This window comes from Oncorhynchus mykiss, chromosome 16 (genome assembly GCF_013265735.2).
Source record: "Oncorhynchus mykiss isolate Arlee chromosome 16, USDA_OmykA_1.1, whole genome shotgun sequence".
In the NCBI taxonomy this organism is placed as follows: domain Eukaryota; kingdom Metazoa; phylum Chordata; class Actinopteri; order Salmoniformes; family Salmonidae; genus Oncorhynchus; species Oncorhynchus mykiss.
The window spans coordinates 23,727,190-23,754,908 of NC_048580.1; the positions used below are offsets into that span (position 1 = coordinate 23,727,190).

General features: G+C 41.9%; 1 protein-coding gene across 5 annotated transcripts in view; it reads right to left on the minus strand.

The window, feature by feature from the left end:
* Positions 1-278: 278 nt before the first annotated feature.
* The window catches only part of LOC110491674 (serine/threonine-protein kinase tousled-like 2), a 39,420-nt gene continuing 11,979 nt past the window's right edge, over positions 279-27,719 (minus strand). For 3 of the 5 annotated variants that reach the window (XM_036946564.1, XM_021565296.2, XM_036946566.1), the window contains 19 exons: positions 24,757-24,839; positions 17,055-17,126; positions 15,795-15,896; positions 15,492-15,590; positions 15,260-15,382; positions 14,830-14,922; positions 13,782-13,892; positions 12,944-13,080; positions 12,563-12,772; positions 9,980-10,046; positions 9,764-9,861; positions 9,131-9,212; positions 8,638-8,729; positions 7,999-8,088; positions 7,675-7,844; positions 4,570-4,708; positions 3,387-3,498; positions 2,946-3,053; positions 279-1,451 (listed from right to left, as the gene is read on the minus strand). In XM_036946564.1, the coding sequence (XP_036802459.1) occupies positions 1,272-1,451; positions 2,946-3,053; positions 3,387-3,498; positions 4,570-4,708; positions 7,675-7,844; positions 7,999-8,088; positions 8,638-8,729; positions 9,131-9,212; positions 9,764-9,861; positions 9,980-10,046; positions 12,563-12,772; positions 12,944-13,080; positions 13,782-13,892; positions 14,830-14,922; positions 15,260-15,382; positions 15,492-15,590; positions 15,795-15,896; positions 17,055-17,126; positions 24,757-24,839 (2,168 nt within the window). In that variant the 3' untranslated portion in view covers positions 279-1,271. The remainder of the gene's footprint in view (positions 1,452-2,945; positions 3,054-3,386; positions 3,499-4,569; positions 4,709-7,674; positions 7,845-7,998; positions 8,089-8,637; positions 8,730-9,130; positions 9,213-9,763; positions 9,862-9,979; positions 10,047-12,562; positions 12,773-12,943; positions 13,081-13,781; positions 13,893-14,829; positions 14,923-15,259; positions 15,383-15,491; positions 15,591-15,794; positions 15,897-17,054; positions 17,127-24,756; positions 24,840-27,719) is intronic. The other 2 variants (XM_036946567.1, XM_021565297.2) reach the window with 1 other exon arrangement.

Genomic DNA, 27,719 nt, shown 5'->3' on the forward strand with positions numbered 1-27,719 from the left:
AACATTATTCCACTTTCACATTATGGGGGATTGTGTGTAGGCCATTCAATTTAATCCATACAACAAAATGTGGAAAAAGTCAAGTGGCGTGAATACTTTCTGAAGGCACTTTGAGATTGGCTCTTCAGGCAGTCGTTGGGTTGCTAGCCTTGTAAGTAGCACGTAGCTAGCTCTGTATGGCTGTGTATATTTGAGTATTACCAGTTAGGCTATTCTACTCTTCTCTGGTAAACAACACACCTATGCTCAAGCTGAAATCATGTTTCACAATATACTAAAATAACTTTGCTATTATTTAAGTCATGTTGGAATTTAGATTGTTATACTGCACAATTTACAATGAATGAGAATTCTCTTTGAAGTAACTACTTGCTAACAAACCACAAAGTCATACCAAAAGTTGGTGTAATGGTTTATATGCATTTCTATTAAGTCTCTCCCTCTCCATTTTGAAGAAAAGCCTAATGAAAAAAATAGACAAGTAAATTCCCAATCTAATATCCAAGAAAATATATTTAAATCTGATCAAATCAGTCAAAAGTGACAATCCTAGTGAAAATGACCGCTTTCTTTAACTTTTCAGTGTAAACCTAACAGAGTTGTATCAGCCAGGCATGCTTTCAACTTAGGTCATCAGAAATAGAAACTCCCCCATCATTTGAGTCCTTCAAAAAAGTTCATGGCTCACCATTGGGGGGGGGGGTGTAATGGATTATATTATTGGGAAATAGAGTTCAACTTACAATAAAACAAAAGCAAAAAAAAATGTAAAAGCTCTCTCAAAACAAATGGAATGGATATGTAGGAAAATGGTGCCGACAGATAGGGCTGCCATGCTTCTAGCTTACAAGAATTTCACTACACCCGCAATAACATCTGCTAAACATGTGTATGTGACAAATACAAATTGATTTGAGCTGTTTTGTTTTCCCAAAAACATGTACGCACACAACACACACTAACTTCAGTCCATTTTCCTATAGCCCTCTGAAGCAGCCCACTGGTCAGAGCAAGGTCTTTCTCTTCTTTGTGGCAGGTGTGTGTGTGTGTACATGGACAGCCACTGGGTCCTACAGAGAAGCCATAGACTGGCACTGCCCCTTCATGTCTTAGGAGGGGTGGGGATAGGGAGGTCACTTCAGATAATCCTCCTCCATCCTTTAGTCTGTTTTTACCCCCTCCATCCTCCTTCACCCATCCCACTATCCAGAAGGGAGGGCGTTTGAGTAATGTGGCCCCCACAGGGGTCTTCTGGGGTGGCGTTGGGTGCCTCAGTTCGAGGCACTGCTGTTGTAGGCGCTGGAGGTGGAGGGCGTGGAGCCCGACACCAATGGCCCGGCTCCAGTGGCCAGGGCCTTGCGGAAGGGGGGCATGAGGAAGGGGTCTTGGGCCAGCTGCAGCACGTCGATGCGCTCCTCCTTGCGGTAGGCCAGGCAGCGGCGGATGAAGGCCTGATGGAGATAAAAAGGCACCGAAGTGAGACGTTTATTTGTATTTTTAGAAGGTAGATCAGCTTTAATATTGCATATAGATTGTGGCTTCCATCAATGTAATTGTCTGGATCATTTCCAAATCCCCCCATAGATACACACACAACCAGTCAAAAATGTAGAATACATTGTAGAATAATAGTGAAGATAAACTATGAAATAACATATGGAATCATGTAGTAACCCAAAAAGTGTTAAACAAAGAACACAGGATGAGTTCATTAGAGTTAACTGCACCTCAGATTGCAGCCAAAATAAATGCTTCACCGAGTTCAAGTAACAGACACATCTCAACATCAACTGTTCAGAAGAGACTGCGTGAATCAGGCCTTCATGGTCGAATTGCTGCAATGAAACCACTACTACAAGGACACCAATAAGAAGAAGACTTGATTGGGCCAAGAAACACAAGCAATGGACATTAGACCAGTGGAAATCTGTCCTTTGGTCTGACAAGTCCAAATTTGAGATTTCTGGTTCCAACCACTGTCTTTGTGAGATGCGGTGTGGGTGAACGGATGATCTCCGCATGTGTGGTTCTCTCCGTGAGGTGTGATGGTTTGGGGGTGCTTTGCTGGTGAATTCAAGGCACACTTAACCAGCATGGCTACCACAGCGATACGTCATCCCATCTGGTTTGTGCTTAGTGGGACTATCAATTGTTTTTCAACAGTACAAATGGCCCAAAACAAAACTCCAGGCTGTGTAAGGGCTATTTGACCAAGAAGGAGAGTGATGGTGCTGCATCAGGTGACCTGGTCTCCACAATCACCCAACCTCAACTCAATTCAGATGGTTTGGGATGAGTTGGACCGCAGAGTGAAGGAAAAGCAGCCAACAAGTGCTCAGCATGTGGGAACTCCTTCAAGACTGTTGGAAAAGCATTCCAGGTGTAGCTGGTTGAGAGAATGCCAAGAGTGTGCAAAGCTGTCATCAAGGCAAATGGTGGCTACTTTGAAGAAGAAGAAAATTTGTTTAACACTTTTTTGGTTGCTACATGAATCCATATGTTATTTCATAGTTTTGATGTCTTCACTATTATTCTACAATGTAGAAAACAAAGATAAAGAAACCCTTAAATGAGTAGGTGTGTCCAAACTTTTGACTGGTACTGTGTGTGTGAGATATATATATATTTTTTAAATAGGCAAAAATAATGGGGAGATTTGATTATCCAATGTCAAGTCCTAGCTGATGGAGATCAGATACACCCTCCTACCCTGAAACACACACGCTGGTCCCCCTTTGTGACCAAACCTTTTGAATATTTTGTGACAAGTTAAAGGAATGGTGGATGGTTCACTCAAGATACAATTCAATCTGGGTAAATGATTGTAAAGGGATGGGAGGTTGATTCCATGGTTTAGCGGACTTTGAGAGTGAGTGTGTGTGCATGGAGAGAGAATGTTTGTGTGCATGCAAACGTATGTGTGTTTACAAATGTGTGTTGCGTACCTTGGCTTCTGTGGTGACCACAGGTTTGGGGGGAAACTGCACCTCTTTGGCTTTCAGTATGGTGTTCTCCTGCAAGATGTCCTGCTGGGACTGGTTGTGTCCAAATGGCTGGAGAGAGGAATAAAATGAAAGAGATTTACAGAGGGAGACAAAAGCGATAGAGGGGGGGAAAAGAGGCAGGATTTCTTTGAAAGACTACAAACGCCAAGACTTTCAAGATCATTGTTGCTTGAGAAGGACAAAAGGAGAACGGTCGAAGGGACTAGCAAATAAATACTTCAAAGTGTAAAGTTTCAGTAGCCTCGTTAGAACAGCTGGTTCTAGAGTAACGTTTCAGACGGTGACGTTTGTCAGGAACGATGTTAGCAAGACATCGCAAGGACGCACAGCGTTGCGAAGGGGAATCCATTCAAGCGTTCTGCTTGAGCGTGGTGTGTTTACCTTGCGTCCGTAGAGGCTCTGGTAGAAGATGACCCCCACCGACCACACATCCACCTTGTTGGAGATCTTGGGGGGTTCCTTGCCGACCACAAAACACTCTGGGGGCAGGTACCTGCAGAGGGGGCATTATAAATTAGTAATGTATACTAAACAAATATTTAAAAACGCAACATATAAAGTGTTGGTCTCGTGTTTCACGAGCGGATTTAAAAAGAACCCCGAAATGTTCCATGCGCAAACTGTTAGAAACCGTGTCAGGGAAAGACATCAGTGTGCTCCTCTTGATCCTCATCAGGGTCTTGACCTTATTGCAGTTTGGCGTCGTAACCGACTTCAGTGGGCAAATCCTCGCCTTCGATTGCCACTGGCTCCCTGGAGAATTGTGCACTTCGAGGATGAATCCCAGGTTTCAACTGTACCAGACAGATGTCAGTATAGCGTCGTGTGGGTGAGAGGTTTGCTATGGGCAGGAATAAGCTACAGACAACGAACACAATTGCATTTTATCGATGGCAATTTGAATGGACAGAGATACCATGATAAGATCCTGAGGCCCATTGTCGTGCCATTCATCCACCGCCATGTCGGCCCTGTGTCGCAATGATCTGTACACAATTCCTGGAAGCTGAAAATGTCCCAGCTCTTCCCCCATTGAGCTTGTTTGGGATGCTCTGGAGCGACAGCGCGTTCCAGTTCCCGGCAATATCCAGCAACTTTGTACAGCCATTGGAGAGCGGGACAACATTCCACAGGCCACAATCAACAGCCTGAACAACTCTATGCGAATGAGCTGTGTCGCGCTGTATGAAGCAAATGGTGGTCACATCAGACACTGACTGACTGGTTTACTGATCCACGCACCTACCTTAAAAATTATTCTAATTTAAAAAAGGTACAGTATCTGTGACCTACAGATGCATATCTATATTTCTGGTCATGTGAAATCCATAGATTACAGCCAAATGAACTTCAATTGACTGATTTCCCAATATGAACTGTAACTCAGTAAAATCTTTTGAAATTGTTGCATATGTCGTTTTTTTCTTTTTTTCTCCGTTGTAGATTGAGTGTGTGAATGTTAAAAAGTTTCCAATGCTGGCTGTTGTATGAGTGTTTTTGCTTGTGCACGCGTATGTGTGCTTGCATGGATATGTACGCTTGCAAGTGTGTGTAAAGTGCGTACCAGTAAGTCCCTGCTCCCTGGGAGGTCAGCTCCATCCCGTCCACAGAGTTGTAGCTGTCGTCATCCATGATCTTGGACAGGCCGAAGTCGGTGATCTTGATCTCGCCGCACGCCGTGCCGTTCACCAAGAGGATGTTGCCTATGGAGAGAGAGAGATGGGAAATGTAGTGAAACGCATAACACACATTGTGATGCATCTTTTGATTGAGGTTATTTGTGGTAAGCAGTTAATTGTATTTCAGCGCGTAGTAGCCCTGAAATACAGTATTAGCCCACGGAGAGAAGCACGAGATTAATCAACTTTCTAAAAAAGGTCAGAGTTTTCCCTGTTAGTTAACAATATCAATTTCCCTTTACTGTGGCAGTTGTGATCAAATCAACAATACTAGCCAATTTCAACACAACATACCGAAACAAAAACAAACTCTGCAAGACTTATTAGTATGCAAAACTAACTAACTAACTAAGCAAGAGATTTTGTTGTAGGCAGAACACATTGGAATAGGATTCTATTGCATTGACATGTACAACTCAGCACGCACTCTACATAGACCAGACCAGTGCGGCATAACCAATCAGAGCTGCAGTGGGCCTAAATGCAAATAAACCATTGCCATGTATGGATCTGTGCCACTTACTTTGAACTGGACTGTTTACACCATGAGCGGTTGTGAGTAGATGCGCTTGTTTTGAGATCAAAGCAGGAACTGCATGTAGCCACGTGCACATTTTGTTAATATTCTTTGCTAGTTAGGGTGTTATTAACCCAGTTATAGATGATTTGTAGTCAGCAATAAGGGAGTGTACATTTCTAGCCATCATTTCTAGCCATCAAATCGAGTCAGGTAAAGAGCTTTTGTCTTAAATGGACCTCTCTAGGGTACGTGGGACATTAGCGTCCCACCTGGCCAACATCCAGTGAAATTGCAGAGCGAGAATTCAAACTACAGAATTGTAAATATTTAACATTCTTGAAAATACACATGCAATATGTCAAATTAAAGCTTGACTTCTTGTTAATCCAGCCACGGTGTCAGATTTCAAAAAGGCTTTACGACGAAAGCAAACCATGTGATGATCTAAGGACCCCATGAAACAAACACAGACAATCATATTTCATCCCGCCAGGCGCGACACAGAACTGAGAAATAACGATATAATTCATGCCTTACCTTTGAAGATCTTTTTATTTTTTTACGTAAATAATCAATCAAATTTAAGACGGGATAAATTGTGTTCAATACCGGAGGAAAACAAAGTGTAGCGAGCTTTCAGGTCACGCGCCTCTTTCAAAACAGTACACTTCACACTACCCTCGTTCTGAACAGGGCTACTTCTTCATTACACAAAAGGAAAAACCTCAACCAATTTCTAAAGACTGTTGACATCCAGTGGAAGCGCTAGGAACTGCAAGCATATTTCTATTAAATCGGGCTTGCCATAGAAAACTAATGGGAAACAGATTGACCTAAAAAAATATATATACAGTGCCTTGCGAAAGTATTCGGCCCCCTTGAACTTTGCGACCTTTTGCCACATTTCAGGCTTCAAACATAAAGATATAAAACTGTATTTTTTTGTGAAGAATCAACAACAAGTGGGACACAATCATGAAGTGGAACGACATTTATTGGATATTTCAAACTTTTTTAACAAATCAAAAACTGAAAAATTGGGAGTGCAAAATTATTCAGCCCCTTTACTTTCAGTGCAGCAAACTCTCTCCAGACGTTCAGTGAGGATCTCTGAATGATCCAATGTTGACCTAAATGACTAATGATGATAAATACAATCCACCTGTGTGTAATCAAGTCTCTGTATAAATGCACCTGCACTGTGATAGTCTCAGAGGTCCGTTAAAAGCGCAGAGAGCATCATGAAGAACAAGGAACACACCAGGCAGGTCCGAGATACTGTTGTGAAGAAGTTTAAAGCCGGATTTGGATACAAAAAGATTTCCCAAGCTTTAAACATCCCAAGGAGCACTGTGCAAGCGATAATATTGAAATGGAAGGAGTATCAGACCACTGCAAATCTACCAAGACCTGGCCGTCCCTCTAAACTTTCAGCTCATACAAGGAGAAGACTGATCAGAGATGCAGCCAAGAGGCCCATGATCACTCTGGATGAACTGCAGAGATCTACAACTGAGGTGGGAGACTCTGTCCATAGGACAACAATCAGTCGTATATTGCACAAATCTGGCCTTTATGGAAGAGTGGCAAGAAGAAAGCCATTTCTTAAAGATATCCATAAAAAGTGTTGTTTAAAAAGTTTGCCACAAGCCACCTGGGAGACACACCAAACATGTGGAAGAAGGTGCTCTGGTCAGATGAAACCAAAATTGAACTTTTTGGCAACAATGCAAAACGTTATGTTTGGCGTAAAAGCAACACAGCCCATCACCCTGAACACACCATCCCCACTGTCAAACATGGTGGTGGCAGCATCATGGTTTGGGCCTGCTTTTCTTCAGCAGGGACAGGGAAGATGGTTAAAATTGATGGGAAGATGGATGGAGCCAAATACAGGACCATTCTGGAAGAAAACCTGATGGAGTCTGCAAAAGACCTGAGACTGGGACGGAGATTTGTCTTCCAACAAGACAATGATCCAAAACATAAAGCAAAATCTACAATGGAATGGTTCAAAAATAAACATATCCAGGTGTTAGAACGGCCAAGTCAAAGTCCAGACCTGAATCCAATCGAGAATCTGTGGAAAGAACTGAAAACTGCTGTTCACAAATGCTCTCCATCCAACTTCACTGAGTTCGAGCTGTTTTGCAAGGAGGAATGGGAAAAAATGTCAGTCTCGCGATGTGCAAAACTGATAGAGACATACCCCAAGCGACTTACAGCTGTAATCGCAGCAAAAGGTGGCGCTACAAAGTATTAACTTAAGGGGGCTGAATAATTTTGCACGCCCAATTTTTCAGTTTTTGATTTGTTGAAAAAGTGTTTGACACACACACACAAACATATATTTGACCCGGTCACTCCTGTACAGCTCAAGCCTACTCCTGCAACGATTAAGGTTAGGATTAGGGTTATCGGGGGCAGGTTAGAGTAAGGGTTGTCAGGAGCTGACCGTGGCCTGACTGACCTGGCTTGAGGTCATAGTGGATGATGGGCGGACGGATCTCGTTGAGGTATTTGAGGGCGTTGACGATCTGCATGATGATGGAGCGGCCCTCTTTCTCAGACATCAGCTTGTGCTGCTTCAGGTAGAAGTCCAGGTCGTTGCCTTCGCAGAACTCCAGCACTGTGCAGAACCTGTGGAAGAGAACACAGGTTAGGAGAAAAAACTAGAATAATGGAAGTCACCATACAGACACTGAACTAAGGGCTAAATTGACTAGATTGACTATGAATAAAAGCATGGATGAAAGTTCCTATCCATCCATGGGTTAGTGATGGAGTGACTTACGAGTCTGTGTCCAGTGAGAAGTAGTCATACAGTTTGACTATTCGGGGATGGTCCAGTTCCTTGTGGATCCTGTACTCTCTGCAGGCATGCCTGAAACAAACATGGATGCACTACGGTCAAACACTGTAGTGACTCAACACAGCACACAACACACACACACACACACGCGATGTCTACAGTGTCGGACCTAAGCATTCACATGAAGACACACAGCCGAGAACATCTTGGAAAATCCCTACAACCGGATAATGGATGTACAGATTAAGGGGGTATTACATCAACCATCCAAGGGGTGTGTGTGTGATTTAAGTTAAACTATTATTTTATGGGCTGATTAAAATATTTAAAACACTGCCAACGACTGAGGTAGCGGAGTTGGAGGCAACATTTTCTATACGCAAAACAACTGATTTAATCTTTGAATTTTTCTTGGATGATATCTATGAGAAGGCAGCAATTATTTACTCAAATCTAAAGTAAAAGCGAGAAACTGTGTTGTATATGATACAACCGGCAACAGCAGCACATCAAACTTGTTTTCCATAAAGTGCTTTCCAGTCTACTTCAAATTATTATTCTGTGTGCCGAGACGGCTGTTTGGCAGACACAAAATGTCAGTCCAGCCACAGGTTTCCTTACTTGTGGTAGTTCTCCTTCTTCTCGTCCCTCCAGTTCTTGTTGAGCTGGTGGATCTTAACCGCCACGTATCTTTGCTCCGTTAGGTCAAAGGCCTAAGGATGAACACGGAGTCAGACCAAAACAATGTTATAGAGCAATATTCAGTTCATTACATGTATGGACTTAGGATGCCTTTCGGAAATTGCCTCCAGTGTTACAGAGTGCGCTCTGGGTCGTTCGTAAATTCAGAGCGTTGTCAGATTGTCCGTTCACTCGGAGTGCATAGAGGGCACACTGGACGCTCTGGCCAAGGAGTAGGGTTAATCTGAGGGTTCTCAAGTTAACTGGCTTAAATTGGCTAGTTTGCTAGCTACTTCCAGAAACAAAATCAGAGAACACCTCTGACCATTTTACTCATCCTAGCAGAGCTGGTTAGACTGTTTTCATGTTATATAGGTTCAGTGACAAAGCTGTTCGCCGACGTTTACTGACACCAAGACTAAAAAGTGGTCACCTTGTAAACTTCACTGAAGCCACCTCGTCCCAGTAGATATAATAGCAGGTATCGATCGTTCAACGTGGGGTGGTCTTTAAATCTGATGAGAGGGGGAGACCACTGGTCAGTTTCTGAATGAGGATTGAGCAAAGGAACAGGTACATGCTACATTCCAGGAGGATAAGCATAACAGGACAGTCCACTCCAAAATGTTCTGTACTCTTGCTGGTCCTGGAGAGCTACAGGATGTGCTGGCTTTTGCTCCACTAACCCACTAGATTCAAATAATCAAGGTCTTCAATCTGCAGGTTGGCATTTATTGTCATGAATTGTCATGAATCTTGCCCTGGAGGCAGCCACAAAGTCAACAAATCGAATTTTAACCCCAACCACACTGCCAATTCTGATGCCTAACCCTAACCTTAAATTATGGTTACATTTTTGTATTCATTAATTTTTACAATATAGCCTTTACAGCTGGCCCAGCTAGCGGAAATCTCTCAGTTCTGCCTCCAGGGCAAGATTCATGACAAACATCAACCTGCCTTCAATCTTCAGGACCATGATAAGATTATTCTACTTTGTAGTGAGAACGAGTTTGGTAATTGGAATGGAATGCAGAAAAAGAGAGGAAGGCCAAGGGGAGCGTACGTGGAGTTGTCCTCGTTGTGGATCCTCTTCAACTCCCGGATGTGGAGGTTCCTGACGCGCTCCAACCTCTCCAGCTCTGCCTGGATCTCTGCTTCCTCCTACAGGAGACACACACACTTGTTAGTCACTCAGTATCACACACACTCTTCATATAACAATCATGTCTAATGACAGTACTGTTTGGATTTGTTTCTTTTCAGCAGAGACGGACAGTACCTTCTTTAGATGCCCAAGCCGGAGTTTGAAAATCTCCTCCTGCTCGTGATATTCTGCAAGCGACAACCTGTGTGGTTCAAAGACAAAATGGGCAACTATAAAACAAAGTCATCTTCTTTCGGTTTTCGTCCCTATTGAAGACTGCCTCAGGCGCTTAATCAACGGACCAGCTACACCTGTGTGGAAGCTTGCTGTTCAGCACCTGAACAACTTGGATGTGCATATTTGACGCTTGTTAGATTCTAGCTTGAAATATCTTTATTCATGCTACCTTACTAGAACTTATTGATTACTTTCCATGTATAATGAATGTATATGTTTGTGTCAGTGGAGGGTGGATAAGAACTAGGTGTATGGAAAGTTACTGAGTGAGACAAATGCGGAGGAGGCAGGACGTTTACAGTCGGTCAAACATGTTATTGTTCAATCTCATGGATCCTATGGAGGAAGGCAAAGGGCAACAGTCTGGTTTTAGTTACTGATAAAGGTAGGACAGCCATGGAGTAGGGAGGAGTGAGGAATTTGGGCCGAGGTCAGGACAGATGAAGTGAGAAGGAACAGTTCTGTTACACACATATACGCCCACCAAGGTTCTAGCAGGGAGGCGTGGCCATGACTACACCAGTGAGAGGAACCAATTAAGTTCCTGACTAGCAATCGAGAAGTATTGGGTGTCTAGATGTGCAAGTAGTTGACTCTGCCTAGTAGGAGGGTATAAATATATGTGCCTGTGTAGAAATGTCTTGGTCTTTACAGCTATATGATCCAGTGGGTGAATAAACTTGATTTGAGCTTTTCCTAGTCATCCGTTTGAGTTTTTAACTCTGTTAAGAACCTAACACCCTCTTTATTAATGGCTCTCCCACACGCTGTGATTTTTTGTAAAGGCTAATGTCTTTTGATATCCTCCACTGTAAGAGAGAAAGAACAGCTGGTACATTTTGAAGATTTGCTATCAGAAGAGTGCTCACACTTTGCGACTCAGCCGCTATGACTCTGTCCGTGTCCTTTCCACTATTATGAATCAAGTTTGATTTTATTTCATAATTCAAAATAGCAGATTCAAACCAAATGAATGGCTTATTTTTCAAATCTGTCATAATGTATACATTCTAGTCGGCCAACAACGGCTATGTTAATAAAAGGCAGTCCAATTTGGATCTTTTGCCACTAACTAGTATTTTGACCAAATCAGATTAGTGCTTTGCCAATAATTGGACAAAAGATCAGAGTGGCATACTACATTAGAAGCTAAATCCACTTAGGGTTTTCAAAAGCTAGCCAGCTTCAGTTAATGTCACATTCCAGCTCAGGATTCATCCGTATTACGACGGTGGATATTGTCGCAGATCATCCATTCTGTTGACCAGATACTCAAGCGGGCGCTCTAACAATTTAATTAAATGTCTTCAAAAACGGAAGGCAGTCGGGAGGAAAGATCAGGTGGGAGTTGGACCATTCTAGCCAACGAAAGGGCAGATACGCATGTGAATAGACAACTCTGATATAAAGTGTTTTTTTCCCCTTCAAAGTTGCAGGGATGCCATGGGTCTTACTTATATCAATACACCAGTAACAATCTAAACATTACAAAACATCGATCTATTAAAATAAGCCTCACGTAGCAAATAAGCCATTGCAATTTTCTGGGACCAAATTTGACACGCTCTCAATGACCTCCATATATAAAAACGTCTTGCTTGGTTAGTGGGGAAAAAATGAAATAAGATGCACCAACTTCTGGAGAAGATTTTGGGCCCAGTTGTCCCTCTCGGTTCGCCTTAGTCGTCTTCCTCAAATGACGCAATCTTTGCAAAAGGTAGGACATTTTCATTGGTCCTCAACTCGCAGCTCAGACACTTCATTCAAGATAAATGGAGTTAGCCTGCCCCAGAGCAGGTTAGTTTCAAAGGTTTCTTTGCCATAGACATTTACCTGGCTAAAAGGTGAGACATTTTCATGGTACCGGTTATCCCAAGTACTTAGAATTTAACAAAGTTACCTTGCCAACTCCTGCAGAACTGTGACAGAAAATTCAGACATTTGTCCGGAGCTCGCAAGTGCAATAAATTGGATGTCGTTGACCCTGCCATACTGTGACTCATGAGGTCCCGTTTTTCACAAACGACCTAAAGATCATGAAAAACAGCTGCGACACATGAATCGTGCCACTATCGTTCCAAACTCTTACTGTGGGGGCTTGGCATAAGTCAACGACATTGGCCAAATGTCGACCCCTAGACCCTCTGCACTTGTGGAGATCTGAGAGGATTTAACAGGTGTAAGCAATATCGTAATAGCTTCAACTTGTCCTCTAATAAGCTAGGTGGAAGTTTCACCATATTGCCTATATAAATCAAATCGTCTAAAATTCCTAAAAGGGCATTGGGACACCCTTTCCCTATATCTGTGTCGTGTTCATAAGGACACTCAAGGGTAAACATTTTGCAACAGAAAATGAGAAGGAGCCTTTCTTATTGGACAAGTTCATGTAGTCCCTCCCTGTTTTCCTTTGTTTTATTCCATTTTGTTCCTAATGAACATGACCCACAAAGATAAGCCAGAGGTACAATTCGTCCTTACGCTTCGTTGTCTTGTCCATTGGTCTTGCTCTTGCGTTTGTTGGTACCGGAGCTGTTGGGGGCGGTTGGAGGCTCCATGGTGTTGGGGGTGGTGAGGAGGGTGAGGCTCTGGGCCGTTGTGGTGGTGGTGGTGGTAGAAGGCTTCCTCTTACCCAGCAGCTTCCTCTGTCTCTCTATGTCCTCCCTCTGAGAGTTTATCCTCTCCTGCTGCCTGGGAACACACACAGAGGCAGACACAATGAGGGGCAATGAGGATGGCACAGTGCTGGGCTGGGCCATTGAAATCATAGTCCTATTTATTTCTATGCATTAGGAGTAACGTGTATGTATGTGTGACTCTAAGTTGTGTGTGTTCACTTGAAGAGGTTGTGTGTGTACTGACTTGATGAGGTTCTGGAAGGCATATCCGTCGGTCCACTGCTCGGTGAAGGACGCTCCATGTCTCACGGTGGTGAAGTGGCCCAGTCGCAGGCGGTCCTGCATGCTTTTGTCCCGGCACGTCCTCTTCTCCTGCTTCGACTGGACACACACCGATGATTACAATTATTTACTTCTAATCAGGGTCTGATTTTGACCTATGACACCAGGTGAGTAGAATCTCAGGCCAATTAATTAAAATGGCAATTCCGCCACTTTTCAACCTCAATCATTATCTCCAGCACCATATCAGTGTCTACACATGTGAAAACAGCATGTTTCTATGATCTATGGTAAAAAATAAAAAATAAAAAGAGTTCCTAAAAAAAAAAATGGTTCTTTGAAGTAAGAAAAACAAGTGATTTTCAAAACCTGCAATATGTTTCTAGCCAGAAGGATATTATCTTGCTCTCCACATCTACATGAAACTCAAGTTTGAAAACCACTGTTTTAACTTTTGATGATGTCATCGGGTAGAACTTAACTTTATATATTTTCTCCCTACAAAACATAGAAATGCACCTTTTTACATATGTAGACACTGGTATTGTGCTGGATATAACGAACATGAGATTGAAAAGTGGTGGAACTGCCATTTAACTACCAGGTAGCTAGTACTCTGGACCTCCAAGGGTTAGAATTTACCTTGAGCCAGGTTGTGCTTCTTCTGCGGTGTGAACAGACCCTTATGCCACTCGGTATCGATTTTGCACTAAGTACTGTTCTTTTTAAAGTTTAACCATATCAGTTTGTTGTTTTGGACATTTAGAATCAAGGGTATCCATGGAAATACAGACACTCACCTTCTCGATAAGCAGCTTTTTGCTCATGGTCACACACTTGTTGAGGCGCTCCTTGTACCGCTCCAGCGCCCTCTGCTGTTCGTCTATCTGGCGCCGCAGGTCACAGTTAGCCTAAAAAAAAAAAAGAACCCTGTTAGGAATTTTATGAATAATGACTAAACAATATCTACATTTTAAATAGAACTATAACTAAATAAACTACTCTGTTTTATTATATCTGATTAATAATATTAATTCATAAGGAAGGGATTGTGTAGATTGAAACATAATAAATACCATTCCAGCTAGGTTGGGGAGGAAATGGATTGTGGGTTTTAAGTAAGCAGAAAGGATCGTTAACCTATGGTTGAACCGACTCAACTTAGCTCTGGGATGTTTAGATAAGGCAGCGAGTGTTTTCCTGGGTTTTCCATTATCTGGAACTGTCTTCTAAATAGTGATGGATGAAGGTGAAGATTCCAGAAGTGAATCTTGATAAGTGTGTGTCTGGAGTGAGCGAGCGGGGGGGGGGGGGGGGGGTTGGAATAAACTTTTGAACCTGTTTTGTCCTGGTCGATCGGAGGAAGGACATTTTATAACCTATGACGTCATATTTTGTATATAAACTGTTGTTTTTGGTTCCATGGCAGAGAGCTCCGAGAATAAATACTATTATCTAATTTTGGTAAGACTGGTCTCCGTCTATTTTATGCTAATAGGAATCTTACAAATTCTTATAAAATAGACAGTGATTTAATTAATGTACACATTTAGGAATTATGAAATTCCGATGACACCTGTGTGTTTGTATACAGTAGTAATTTTGCCTCCCTAGTTATCAGACACCTACAGCTACTATCACAGGAACTACCCAACATCATTCGACAATTACTTTGAGATGTAATTAGATTATTATATATATATTTTTAAAGGTAAACTCAGAAGATTTGCAAATAAACAAGCAACGTTTTGGTCACATTAAACATTTTGGATTCTCCTACACAGTTTTTCTTCTAACGGGTAACTCCAATGCTGTATAAAGAGATAAAGATGTGAAACAATGTCTTACCCTCAATAAGTCGTCTATCCGACCTTCCTTCTTCTCTAGGTCAGAGTTCTTGTTGTTCTCTAATGCTGTCAGCTTCTCAAGCGTCAAGTCAGACTGTGGTGTGAGAGAGTGAGTGAGTGGGAGGAGAGAGAGAGAAAAAGAGATGGGAAAAGAGGGAGGAGAGTGATTAGTACAAAAGGCACTAATGACAGAAGGGACAATCCATCCATCAATAGGGTTGATTAATCAACAAATGCGTAGTTAGGCTGGTGGTCAATAACCAGCTTTCCAATTATTTCCAAGTTAAGGATAGGATTACTTCAACTGCCTAGTATGGAGTGGCACAACAACAGTGCGTTCTGAAATGGCAGAAGTGGATGTGAGCTGTGCCAAGGGGAGACAACTGTCTAGCCATGCCAGGTAAGGTGTGAGGCCAGGCAGGGTTGTTTACCTGAGTAGATTTGTGGCAGGATGAGGAGGAATGGAGCAGAACAGGCTTCAGGGAGCTGGAGGAGGAGGAGAAGGGCTCGGCGGGAGCTGCTGAGCCTGTGGACGACGGACTGCCCTGCTGCACCTAATGAGATAGAAGGGGGGGAAGAAATATTTCAGACTGTTCCCATCGATCTACACTGAGAGTCATGTTAGTCGTTAAGTGAGGGAGCATAAAGAGGGCTGGTGCTCACCGCCACTGGGGGGTTAGAGTGTGAGTGTTGACAGGAGGAGCGCACCAGGGGAGGGATGCCCCGCGCCAGACTGGTGGCAGGGCAACTACCACCAGCAAACTGAGTCAAAGCATGTGCGCATGAGAGAAACAGAGAGAAATGATTGAGCCATTGAAGGATGAAAGTACAAGGACAGACAAAGAGCCTGAAGAAACGCTGTATTTCAAATCAAGCGTGTTAAAGTGCTTCACGTGAAGGTAATGAGATATCAAGACAGCCATATGTTAGAAAGAAAGCTACACACATCATGAATTTCTCACTCACCTCAAAATAATCGCTAATTTTGTGACTTCTGGCGCCTCCCTTATCGTACTGCTCTCCTTTCCTCTTCCTGGTTCTCTGATCACTGGGCTTCTTCTCTGGTGTCTAAGCAACAGAATCACACAGTACACACCATTGGAGGAAAGACAACTACAGAATAACTTGTGTCAATCTTTTCTGGGTTACCTAATTTCCATTGATCGTGTGTGCGTGTGTGTAACTATACTTGTGGGGACACCAGAATAGTAAACAGAAAAATTTACCAACTGGGGACATTTTGTTAGTCCCCACAAGGTTAAGGAGCTAGGCTTAGGTTTTTGGGTTAAGGTTAGGGAAAATAGTATTTTGAATGGAACTGAATTGTGTGTCCCCACAAGGTTAGTTAAGCAAGACTGACTGTGTGTGTGTGTGTACACACACGCGCCAGTGGAAGCTCCTAAGAGGAGGAAGGGGAGGACCATCCGCAGTGAATTTTTATATATATATATATATATATATATAAAAATAAATATATAAATAAATATAAATAAATACATATATATATATATATATAAATAAATAAATATGAATAATAAATATAAATAAATATATATAAATAAATATATATATAAATAAATATAAATAAATACATATATAAATAAATAAATATAAATAAATATAAATAAATATATATAAATAAATATATAAATAAATAAATATATAAATAAATAAATAAATATAAATAAATATATATATAAATAAATATAAATAAATACATATATAAATAAATAAATATAAATAAATATAAATAAATATATATAAATAAATATATAAATAAATAAATATATAAATAAATAAATATATATAAATAAATATATAAATAAGTAAATATAAATAAATATATAAATAAATAAATAAATATATATATATAAATATATAAATATATAAATAAATATAGCCGGAGAACAGCTAGTTTTCGTCCCCCTCTGGGTACATTGACTTCCCTTCAAACTGTTGGACTAATGATTACACCCTAGACCAGCTAGATGCAGGGAAGAGTGTGCAAAGTGGTATTGAATGTGTCGCTGCCTGGATTACTCAAATGTTTCTCTCTACCTGTTGTAGGGACCTCATGATGGGTATAGGGAACATTTGAGTATCATGTAGTAGCCTAAACTTATCGACGTTACATTGAGCTGGGTGAATGGAACATGAATGACAGTCAGCCAATCTGCTATACTAGAAATAAGGCCGCCCCTGGCACACGCATGTAGTCATACTGACCTCCAGCTCCTTGTCGCTCAGAGAGCCCACGCTGCACAGGCTCTGGTTGGACGACTCATTTATTCCCGAACCCTGGAGGAAACAACAATACATTGGTCAACAAGAAAATGGATGCTAAACCCTTCTGTCCTGCAATTTCTTCAGAAAGTACTCCGACCCCTTTACTTTAGCCACATCTTGTTGTGTTAGACTGAAGTTTTAAATGTATTTCTTATTTATTTTTTATAACCTTTTCATCCTGAATACAAAGCATTATGTTTGGGGCAAATCCAAAACAACACTTCATTGAGTACCACTGGTCATATTTTCAAGCATGGTGTTGGCTGAATAATGCCATGGGTATGCTTGTCATCGGCAAGGAATATAGTTTTTTTAGGATGAAAATAACAGAACATAGCTATAACCACAGGCAAAATCCTACATGAAAACCGGGTTCAGTCAGCTTACCACGAGACACTGGGAAATTAATTCAACAGCACAATAACCTGAATGCAAGACAAAATCTACACGAGTTGCTTTAGAAAAAAAAAAGTAAATGTTCCTGAATAGTCTAGTTAAAGGTTAGACTCAAATCTACTTAAAACTATCACAAGACCTGAAAATGGTCTTCTAGCAAAAACCAACAACCAATTTGACAGCGCTTGAAGAATGTTTATGAGAATAATGGGCAAATTTTATATAATCCACATGAGCACAGCTCTTAGAGATTAACCTAAAAAGACAGCTGTAATTGTTGCCAGGTGCTTCTACAATGTATTGACTCGGGGGTGTGAATACTTATGTAATTGAGATATTTATGCATTTCACTTTCAATACATTTGCAAAAATTTCTAAAAACATGTTTAACTTTCTCCAACGTTTTTTAACTTTCTTTCTGAAGGCACTGTGTGTAAGACAGGTTAACTAAATGAGTATCACACAATTAAACCACACACAAATACATACAGTTGAAGTCAGAAGTTTACATACACCTTAGCCAAATACATTTAAACTCAGTTTTTCACAATTCCTGACATTTAATCAGAGTAAAAATTCCCTGTCTTCGGTCAGTTAGGATCACCACTTTATTTTAAGAATGTGAGATGTCAGAATAATAGTAGAGAGAATGATTTATTATTTTTTTATTTTTCATCACATTCCCAGTGGGTCAGAAGTTGACATACACTCAATTAGTATTTGGTAGCATTGCCTTTAAATTGTTTAACTTGGGTCAAACGTGTCGGGTAGCTTCCCACAAGCTTCCCACAATAAGTTTTGGCCCATTCTTCCTGACAGAGCTGGTGTAACCGAGTCAGGTTTGTAGGCCTCCTTGCTCGCACACGCTTTTTCAGTTCTGCCCACATATTTTCTATGGGACTGAGGTCAGGGCTTTGTGATGGCCAGTCCAATACCTTGACATTGTTGTCCTTAAGCCATTTTGCCACAACTTTGGAAGTATGCTTGGGGGTCATTGTCCATTTGGAAGACCCATTTGTGACAAAGCTTTAACTTCCTGACTGATGTCTTGAGACGTTGCTTCAATATATCCACATCATTTTCCCTCATGATGCCATCCATTTTGTTAAGTGCACCAGTCCCTCCTGCAGCAAAGCACCCCCACAACATGATGCTGCCACCCCCGTGCTTCACGGTTGGGATGGTGTTCTTCAGCTTGCAAGCCTCCCCATTTTTCCACCAAACATAATGGTAATTATGGCCAAACCAATTCTTGTTTCATCAGACCAGGGCACATTTCTCCAAAAAGTACTATCTTTGTCCCCATGTGCAGTTGCAAACCGTAGTCTGGCTTTTTTATGGCGGCTTTGGAGCAGTGGCTTCTTCCTTGCTGCGCGGCCTTTCAGGTTATGTCGATATAGGACTTGTTTTACTGTGGATATAGATACTTCTGTACCTGTTTCCACCAGTATCTTCACAAGATCCTTTGTTGTTGTTCTGGGATTGATTTGCACTTTTCGTGCCAAAGTACGTTCATCTCTAGGAGACAGAACACGTCTCCTTCCTGAGCGGTGTGACGGCTGCGTGGTTTATACTTGCATACTATTGTTTGTACAGACGAACGTGGTACCTTCAGGCATTTGGAAATTGCTCGTAAGGATGAACCAGACGCATCCCCAGCCACGCCCTCAGAGCATGCGCAGACCAGCTGGCTGGTGTGTTTACGGACATATTCAATCAATCCCTATCCCAGTCTGTTGTTCCCACATGCTTCAAGAGGGCCACCATTGTTTCTGTTCCCAAGAAAGCTAAGGTAACTGAGCTAAACGACTACCGCCCCGTAGCACTCACTTCCGTCATCATGAAGTGCTTTGAGAGACTATTCAAGGGCCATATCACCTCCACCCTACCTGACACCCTAGACCCACTCCAATTTGCTTACCGCCCAAATAGGTCCACAGACGATGCAATCTCAACCACACTGCCCTAACCCATCTGGACAAGAGGAATACCTATGTGAGAATGCTGTTCATCGACTACATCTCGGCATTTAACACCATAGTGCCCTCCAAGCTCGTCATCAAGCTCGAGACCCTGGGTCTCGACCCCGCCCTGTGCAACTGGGTACTGGACTTCCTGACGGGCCGCCCCCAGGTGGTGAGGGTAGGATACAACATCTCCACCCCGCTGATCCTCAACACTGGGGCCCCACAAGGGTGCGTTCTGAGCCCTCTCCTGTACTCCCTGTTCACCCACGACTGCGTGGCCACGCACGCCTCCAACTCAATCATCAAGTTTGTGGACGACACAACAGTGGTAGGCTTGATTACCAACAACGACGAGACGGCCTACAGGGAGGAGGTGAGGGCCCTCGGAGTGTGGTGTCAGGAAAATAACCTCACACTCAACGTTAACAAAACTAAGGAGATGATTGTGGACTTCAGGAAACAGAAGAGGGAACACCCCCCTATCCACATCGATGGAACAGTAGTGGAGAGGGTGGTAAGTTAAGTTCCTCGGCGTACACATCACAGACAAACTGAATTGGTCCACCCACACAGACAGCATTGTGAAGAAGGCGCAGCAGCGCCTCTTCAACCTCAGGAGGCTGAAGAAATTCGGCTTGTCACCAAAAGAACTCAAACTTCTACAGATGCACAATCGAGAGCATCCTGTCGGGCTGTTTCACCACCTGGTACGGCAACTGCTCCGCCCACAACCGCAAGGCTCTCCAGAGGGTAGTGAGGTCTGCACAACGCATCACCGGGGGCAAACTACCTGCCCTCCAGGACACCTACACCACCCGATGTCACAGGAAGGCCATAAAGATCATCAAGGACAACAACCACCCGAGCCACTGCCTGTTCACCCCACTATCTTCCAGAAGGCGAGGTCAGTACAGGTGCATCAAAGCTGGGACCGAGAGACTGAAAAACAGCTTCTATCTCAAGGCCATCAGACTGTTAAACAGCCACCACTAACATTGAGTGGCTGCTGCCAACACACTGACTCAACTCCAGCCACTTTAATAATGGGAATTGATGGGAAATGTAAAATATATCACTAGCCACTTAAACAATGCTACCTAATATAATGTTTACATACATATCAGATGAATAATGTAGGGTATATGTATATACTGTACTCTATATAATCTACTGCATCTTTATGTAATACATGTATCACTAGCCACTTTAACTATGCCACTTTGTTTACATACTCATCTCATATGTATATACTGCACTCAATACCATCTACTGTATCTTGCCTATGCCGCTCTGTACCATCACTCATTCATATATCTTTATGTACATATTCTTTATCCCCTTACACTTGTGTCTGTAAGGTAGTAGTTTTGGAATTGTTAGCTAGATTACTTGTTGGTTATTACTGCATTGTCGGAACTAGAAGCACAAGCATTTCGCTACACTCGCATTAACATCTGCTAACCATGTGTATGTGACAAATACAATTTGATTTGACTTGTGGAGGTCTACAATTTTTTCTAAGATCTTGGCTGATTTCTTTAGATTTTCCCATGATGTCAAGCAAAGAGGCACAGAGTTTGAAGGTTGGCCTTGAAATACATCCACAGGTACACCTCCAATTCACTCAAAATGTTGTCAATTAGACTTTCAGAAGCTTCTAAAGACATTACATAATGTTCTGGAATTTCCAAGCTGTTTAAAGGCACAGTCAACTTAGCGAATGTAAACTTCTGACCCACTGGAATTGTGATACAGAAAATTATAAGTGAAATAATCTGTCTGTAAACAACTGTTGGAAAAATTACTTGTCCAAACCGACTTATCAAAACTATAGTTTGTGAACAAGAAATTTTGTGGAGTGGTGGAAAAATGAGTTTTAATGACTCCAACCAAAGTGTATGTAAACTTCCTATTTCAACTGTACATACATACATACATACATACATACAGTGCCTTGCGAAAGTATTCGGCCCCCTTGAACTTTGCGACCTTTTGCCACATTTCAGGCTTCAAACAAAGATATAAAACTGTATTTTTTTGTGAAGAATCAACAACAAGTGGGACACAATCATGAAGTGGAACGACATTTATTGGATATTTCAAACTTTTTTAACAAATCAAAAACTGAAAAATTGGGCGTGCAAAATTATTCAGCCCCTTTACTTTCAGTGCAGCAAACTCTCTCCAGAAGTTCAGTGAGGATCTCTGAATGATCCAATGTCGACCTAAATGACTAATGATGATAAATACAATCCACCTGTGTGTAATCAAGTCTCCGTATAAATGCACCTGCACTGTGATAGTCTCAGAGGTCCGTTAAAAGCGCAGAGAGCATCATGAAGAACAAGGAACACACCAGGCAGGTCCGAGATACTGTTGTGAAGAAGTTTAAAGCCGCATTTGGATACAAAAAGATTTCCCAAGCTTTAAACATCCCAAGGAGCACTGTGCAAGCGATAATATTGAAATGGAAGGAGTATCAGACCACTGCAAATCTACCAAGACCTGGCCGTCCCTCTAAACTTTCAGCTCATACAAGGAGAAGACTGATCAGAGATGCAGCCAAGAGGCCCATGATCACTCTGGATGAACTGCAGAGATCTACAACTGAGGTGGGAGACTCTGTCCATAGGACAACAATCAGTCGTATATTGCACAAATCTGGCCTTTATGGAAGAGTGGCAAGAAGAAAGCCATTTCTTAAAGATATCCATAAAAAGTGTCGTTTAAAAAGTTTGCCACAAGCCACCTGGGAGACACACCAAACATGTGGAAGAAGATGCTCTGGTCAGATGAAACCAAAATTGAACTTTTTGGCAACAATGCAAAACGTTATGTTTGGCGTAAAAGCAACACAGCTGAACACACCATCCCCACTGTCAAACATGGTGGTGGCAGCATCATGGTTTGGGCCTGCTTTTCTTCAGCAGGGACAGGGAAGATGGTTAAAATTGATGGGAAGATGGATGGAGCCAAATACAGGACCATTCTGGAAGAAAACCTGATGGAGTCTGCAAAAGACCTGAGACTGGGACGGAGATTTGTCTTCCAACAAGACAATGATCCAAAACATAAAGCAAAATCTACAATGGAATGGTTCAAAAATAAACATATCCAGGTGTTAGAATGGCCAAGTCAAAGTCCAGACCTGAATCCAATCGAGAATCTGTGGAAAGAACTGAAAACTGCTGTTCACAAATGCTCTCCATCCAACCTCACTGAGCTCGAGCTGTTTTGCAAGGAGGAATGGGAAAAAATGTCAGTCTCTCGATGTGCAAAACTGATAGAGACATACCCCAAGCGACTTACAGCTGTAATCGCAGCAAAAGGTGTCGCTACAAAGTATTAACTTAAGGGGGCTGAATAATTTTGCACGCCCAATTTTTCAGTTTTTGATTTGTTAAAAAAGTTTGAAATATCCAATAAATGTCGTTCCACTTCATGATTGTGTCCCACTTGTTGTTGATTCTTCACAAAAAAAATACAGTTTTATATCTTTATGTTTGAAGCCTGAAATGTGGCAAAAGGTCGCAAAGTTCAAGGGGGCCGAATACTTTCGCAAGGCACTGTACATACCAGCCAAAAGTTTGGACACCTACTCAATAAAGGATTTTTCTAAATTTTTACTATTTTCTACACCGTAGAATTATAGTGAAGACATCAAAACTATGAAATAACACAGGATTAATGTAGTAACCAAAAAGTGTTGAACAATTCAAAATATATTTGAGATTCTTCTTAGTAGCCACCCTTTGCCTTGACAGTGTTTCCCACTCTAGGCATTCTCTCAACCAGCTTCATAAGGTAGTCACCTGGAATTAATTTCAATTAACAGATTTGCCTTGTTAAAAAGTTAATTTGTGGGATTTCTTTACTTCTTAATGTGTTTGAGCCAATCAGTTGTGTTATGACATGGTAGGGGTGGTATACAGAAGATAGCCCTATTTGGTAAAAGTCCAAGTCCATATTATGGCAAGAACAGCTCAAATAAGCAAAGAGAAACAACAGTCCATCATTACTTTAAGACATGAAGGTCAATCAATGCCGGACATTGCAAGAACTTTGAATGCTTCTTCAAGTTCAGTCGCAAAAACTATCAAGCGCTATGATGAAACTGGCTCGCATGAGGACCGCCACAGGAAATGATGCCCCAGAGTTACCTCTGCTGCAGAGGATAAGTTCATTAGAGTACCGAGCCTCACTAACAGACACATCAACATCAACTGTTCAGAGGAGACTGCGTGAATCAGGCCTCCAAAGTCAAATTGCTACAAATTAACCACTACTAAAGGACACCAATAAGAAGAGGCTTGCTTGGGTCAAGAAACACGGGCAATGGACATTAGACCGGTGGAAATCTGTCCTTTGGTCTGATGAGTTCAAATTTGAGATTTTTGGTTTAACCGCCATGTCTTTGTGAGACGCAGAGTCGGTAAATGGATGACCTCTGCATGTGTGGTTCCCACTGTGAAGCATGGAGGTGGTGGTGTGTTCGGCACACTTAACCAGCATGGCTACCACAGCATTATGCCATCCCATCTGGTTTGTGCTTAGTGGGACTATCATTTGTTTTTCAACAGAAAAATGACACAACACACCTCCAGGCTGTGTAAGTAGGAGAGTGATGGTGCTGCATCAGATGACTTCGTCTCCAGATATCACCCGACCTCAACCCAATTCAGATGGTTTGGGATTAGTTGGACCGCAGAGTGAAGGAAAAGCAGCCAACAAGTGCTCAACATATGTGGTTCCTCCTTCAAGACTGTTGGAAAATCATCTCCGGGTGAAGATGGTTGAGAGAATGCCAAGAGTGTGCAAAGCTGTCAAGGCAAAGGGTGGCTACTTCGAAGAATCTCAAATACATTTTGGATTTGTTTAACACTTTATTGGTTACTACATGATTCCTTGTGTTATTTCATAGTTTGGATGTCTTCAGTACTATTCTACAATGTAGAAAATAGTAAATAAAACAAAATAAATTAAAACACAATGAGTAGGTGTGACTTAATATGGTACAAGTCTGTCTCCCCTATTAATTTGGGGTTGGAGTGAACTTTAATTAGCAACACTGGCCCTTGGTAACATCAAGCAGTGTGGGCTCCTTGTCTTGCTGACTATTCCATTGGTGGGTGGGTGTGCATGTGTGTGACCGGTGGAGTGTCTTGCCACAGAGTGCTGCTGAGACAGCTGATGATTGATAAAATGCAAACTGGATGCCAGGGCAGCACTGTCACACACACACAGAATGGATGCAGACACAATTGAATGGAGAGACAGACCTTGGCCACTCCGACTCCTGTGAAGCGAGCCTCAAGCAGCTCCTGCCGCCGAGGGTCCAGGCTGTGCAGTTCTTCCATCGTGTCTACGGAGAGGAGAGAGAATGTGTTAGTTAAAGAGTACAATCTTGGTTTCATCAGACTAGAGAATCTTGGCAAACTCTAAGCAGGCTGTCATGTGCATTTACTGAGGAGTGGCTTCCGTCTAGCAACTACACGGTTGTCAAAACATCAAGCTAGGGAAAGCGTTCATGAAAAAGACCTTGTTGTAAGTACTAAACTCCCCTATGGGAAAAATGTATTTTGAAAAAACCATTGGACCCATTTCCGCATTTGACCGCTAGGTTTTATGGGTATTATGACGAAAACACTGGTATAAAAGACTGTACAGTATGAAGATAGGCAGAAGCTGCTTCTCGAATATGAATCCCCGATCACACTTGTAGGTGATGTCATGGAGACGTTGGCTTGCTAAGCTCATGCGCAGAAACATGTCTTTGGGTCTAATGGTAGTCTCGCACCAAACTGCGCATGTGCAGGCCATCAATTTAATTGCGCTCATTTGACATGGCCTGATGCCCCAGGTAGCGGAGTTTGTTCATTTTAGAACATTCCATTGGTCCTCCCGGGGCACCAGGCCATGTAAAATTAACTCTACCGTCAGGGTTGCTATGTTAGCAGTTTTACTGCAAAATTGGAGTACTTAGGAAAATGTATTGGTCGCAGGTTACGGGTTTTTGGGCTACTTATAAGTTTCACAGCGCACACCATGGCATTTCTCAATAATTTTACATTTTTATATATACACAGTGCCTTGCGAAAGTATTCGGCCCCCTTGAACTTTGCGACCTTTTGCCACATTTCAGGCTCAAACAAAGATACAAAACTATTTTTTTTGTGAAGAATCAACAACAAGTGGGACACAAATCAAAAACTGAAAAATTGGGCGTGCAAAATTATTCAGCCCCCTTAAGTTAATACTTTGTAGCGCCACCTTTTGCTGCGATTACAGCTGTAAGTCGCTTGGGGTATGTCTCTATCAGTTTTGCACATCGAGAGACTGAATTTTTTCCCCATTCCTCCTTGCAAAACAGCTCGAGCTCAGTGAGGTTGGATGGAGAGCATTTGTGAACAGCAGTTTTCAATTCTTTCCACAGATTCTCGATTGGATTCAGGTCTGGACTTTGACTTGGCCATTCTAACACCTGGATATGTTTATTTTTGAACCATTCCATTGTAGATTTTGCTTTATGTTTTGGATCATTGTCTTGTTGGAAGACAAATCTCCGTCCCAGTCTCAGGTCTTTTGCAGACTCCATCAGGTTCTTCCAGAATGGTCCTGTATTTGGCTCCATCCATCTTCCCATCAATTTTAACCATCTTCCCTGTCCCTGCTGAAGAAAAGCAGGCCCAAACCATGATGCTGCCACCACCATGTTTGACAGTGGGGATGGTGTGTTCAGCTGTGTTGCTTTTACGCCAAACATAACGTTTTGCATTGTTGCCAAAAAGTTCAATTTTGGTTTCATCTGACCAGAGCACCTTCTTCCACATGTTTGGTGTGTCTCCCAGGTGGCTTGTGGCAAACTTTAAACGACACTTTTTATGGATATCTTTAAGAAATGGCTTTCTTCTTGCCACTCTTCCATAAAGGCCAGATTTGTGCAATATACGACTGATTGTTGTCCTATGGACAGTCTCCCACCTCAGCTGTAGATCTCTGCAGTTCATCCAGGGTGATCATGGTCATCTTGGCTGCATCTCTGATCAGTCTTCTCCTTGTATGAGCTGAAAGTTTAGAGGGACGGCCAGGTCTTGGTAGATTTGCAGTGGTCTGATACTCCTTCCATTTCAATATTATCGCTTGCACAGTGCTCCTTGGGATGTTTAAAGCTTGGGAAATATTTTTGTATCCAAATCCGGCTTTAAACTTCTTCACAACAGTATCTCGGACCTGCCTGGTGTGTTCCTTGTTCTTCATGATGCTCTCTGCGCTTTTAACGGACCTCTGAGACTATCACAGTGCAGGTGCATTTATACGGAGACTTGATTACACACAGGTGGATTGTATTTATCATCATTAGTCATTTAGGTCAACATTGGATCATTCAGAGATCCTCACTGAACTTCTGGAGAGAGTTTGCTGCACTGAAAGTAAAGGGGCTGAATAATTTTGCACGCCCAATTTTTCAGTTTTTGATTTGTTAAAAAAGTTTGAAATATCCAATAAATGTTGTTCCACTTCATGATTGTGTCCCACTTGTTGTTGATTCTTCACAAAAAAATACAGTTTTATATATTTATGTTTGAAGCCTGAAATGTGGCAAAAGGTCGCAAAGTTCAAGGGGGCCGAATACTTTTGCAAGGCACTGTATATTTATATTTCACTGTGACATGCTGCTGCTGACTATCAGGCGGTGAGGCTGTTGCTGAGTGAAATGGTGAGCAGGGCTATCATTTGAAACAATAAAAATGTTGACATGACGAGTCCTAGCAAATCAATTTGTGCCACTTGTGTAGCCTACCTGGAGCTATCAAGCTGATTTAATAAATAGCCTATAACTTGAGAGTAATATTACATTCGCCTTGTGTTATTATGCAATTATTAACAACCATGTTTAGTTAATTAAATTGGAAGTTATCAAAGCTCTATCTGCAATTGTTAGAAGGCATTAGATTGACTTAACAGTCCAAATAGGCTACAGGTAAAAAATCAAATCTAAATACTGGCTGCTGTTGACAAGCATATTCAGATCAAACATATCATTCATATTTAATTCAGCGATTGAAATTACAACCCCATCCACAGCCTATTCCAGCAGGCTGCTATTGGGAAACAAGCATTTCTTACATCGAAATCGCCAAACTATTAATGTTGAATAAATGAGTCTTAATTTGGACTAAGCAGGCTGATAGATCATTCAGTTGACATCTTGCCTGGGTTACTGTAGACTGATGTAGGCCTA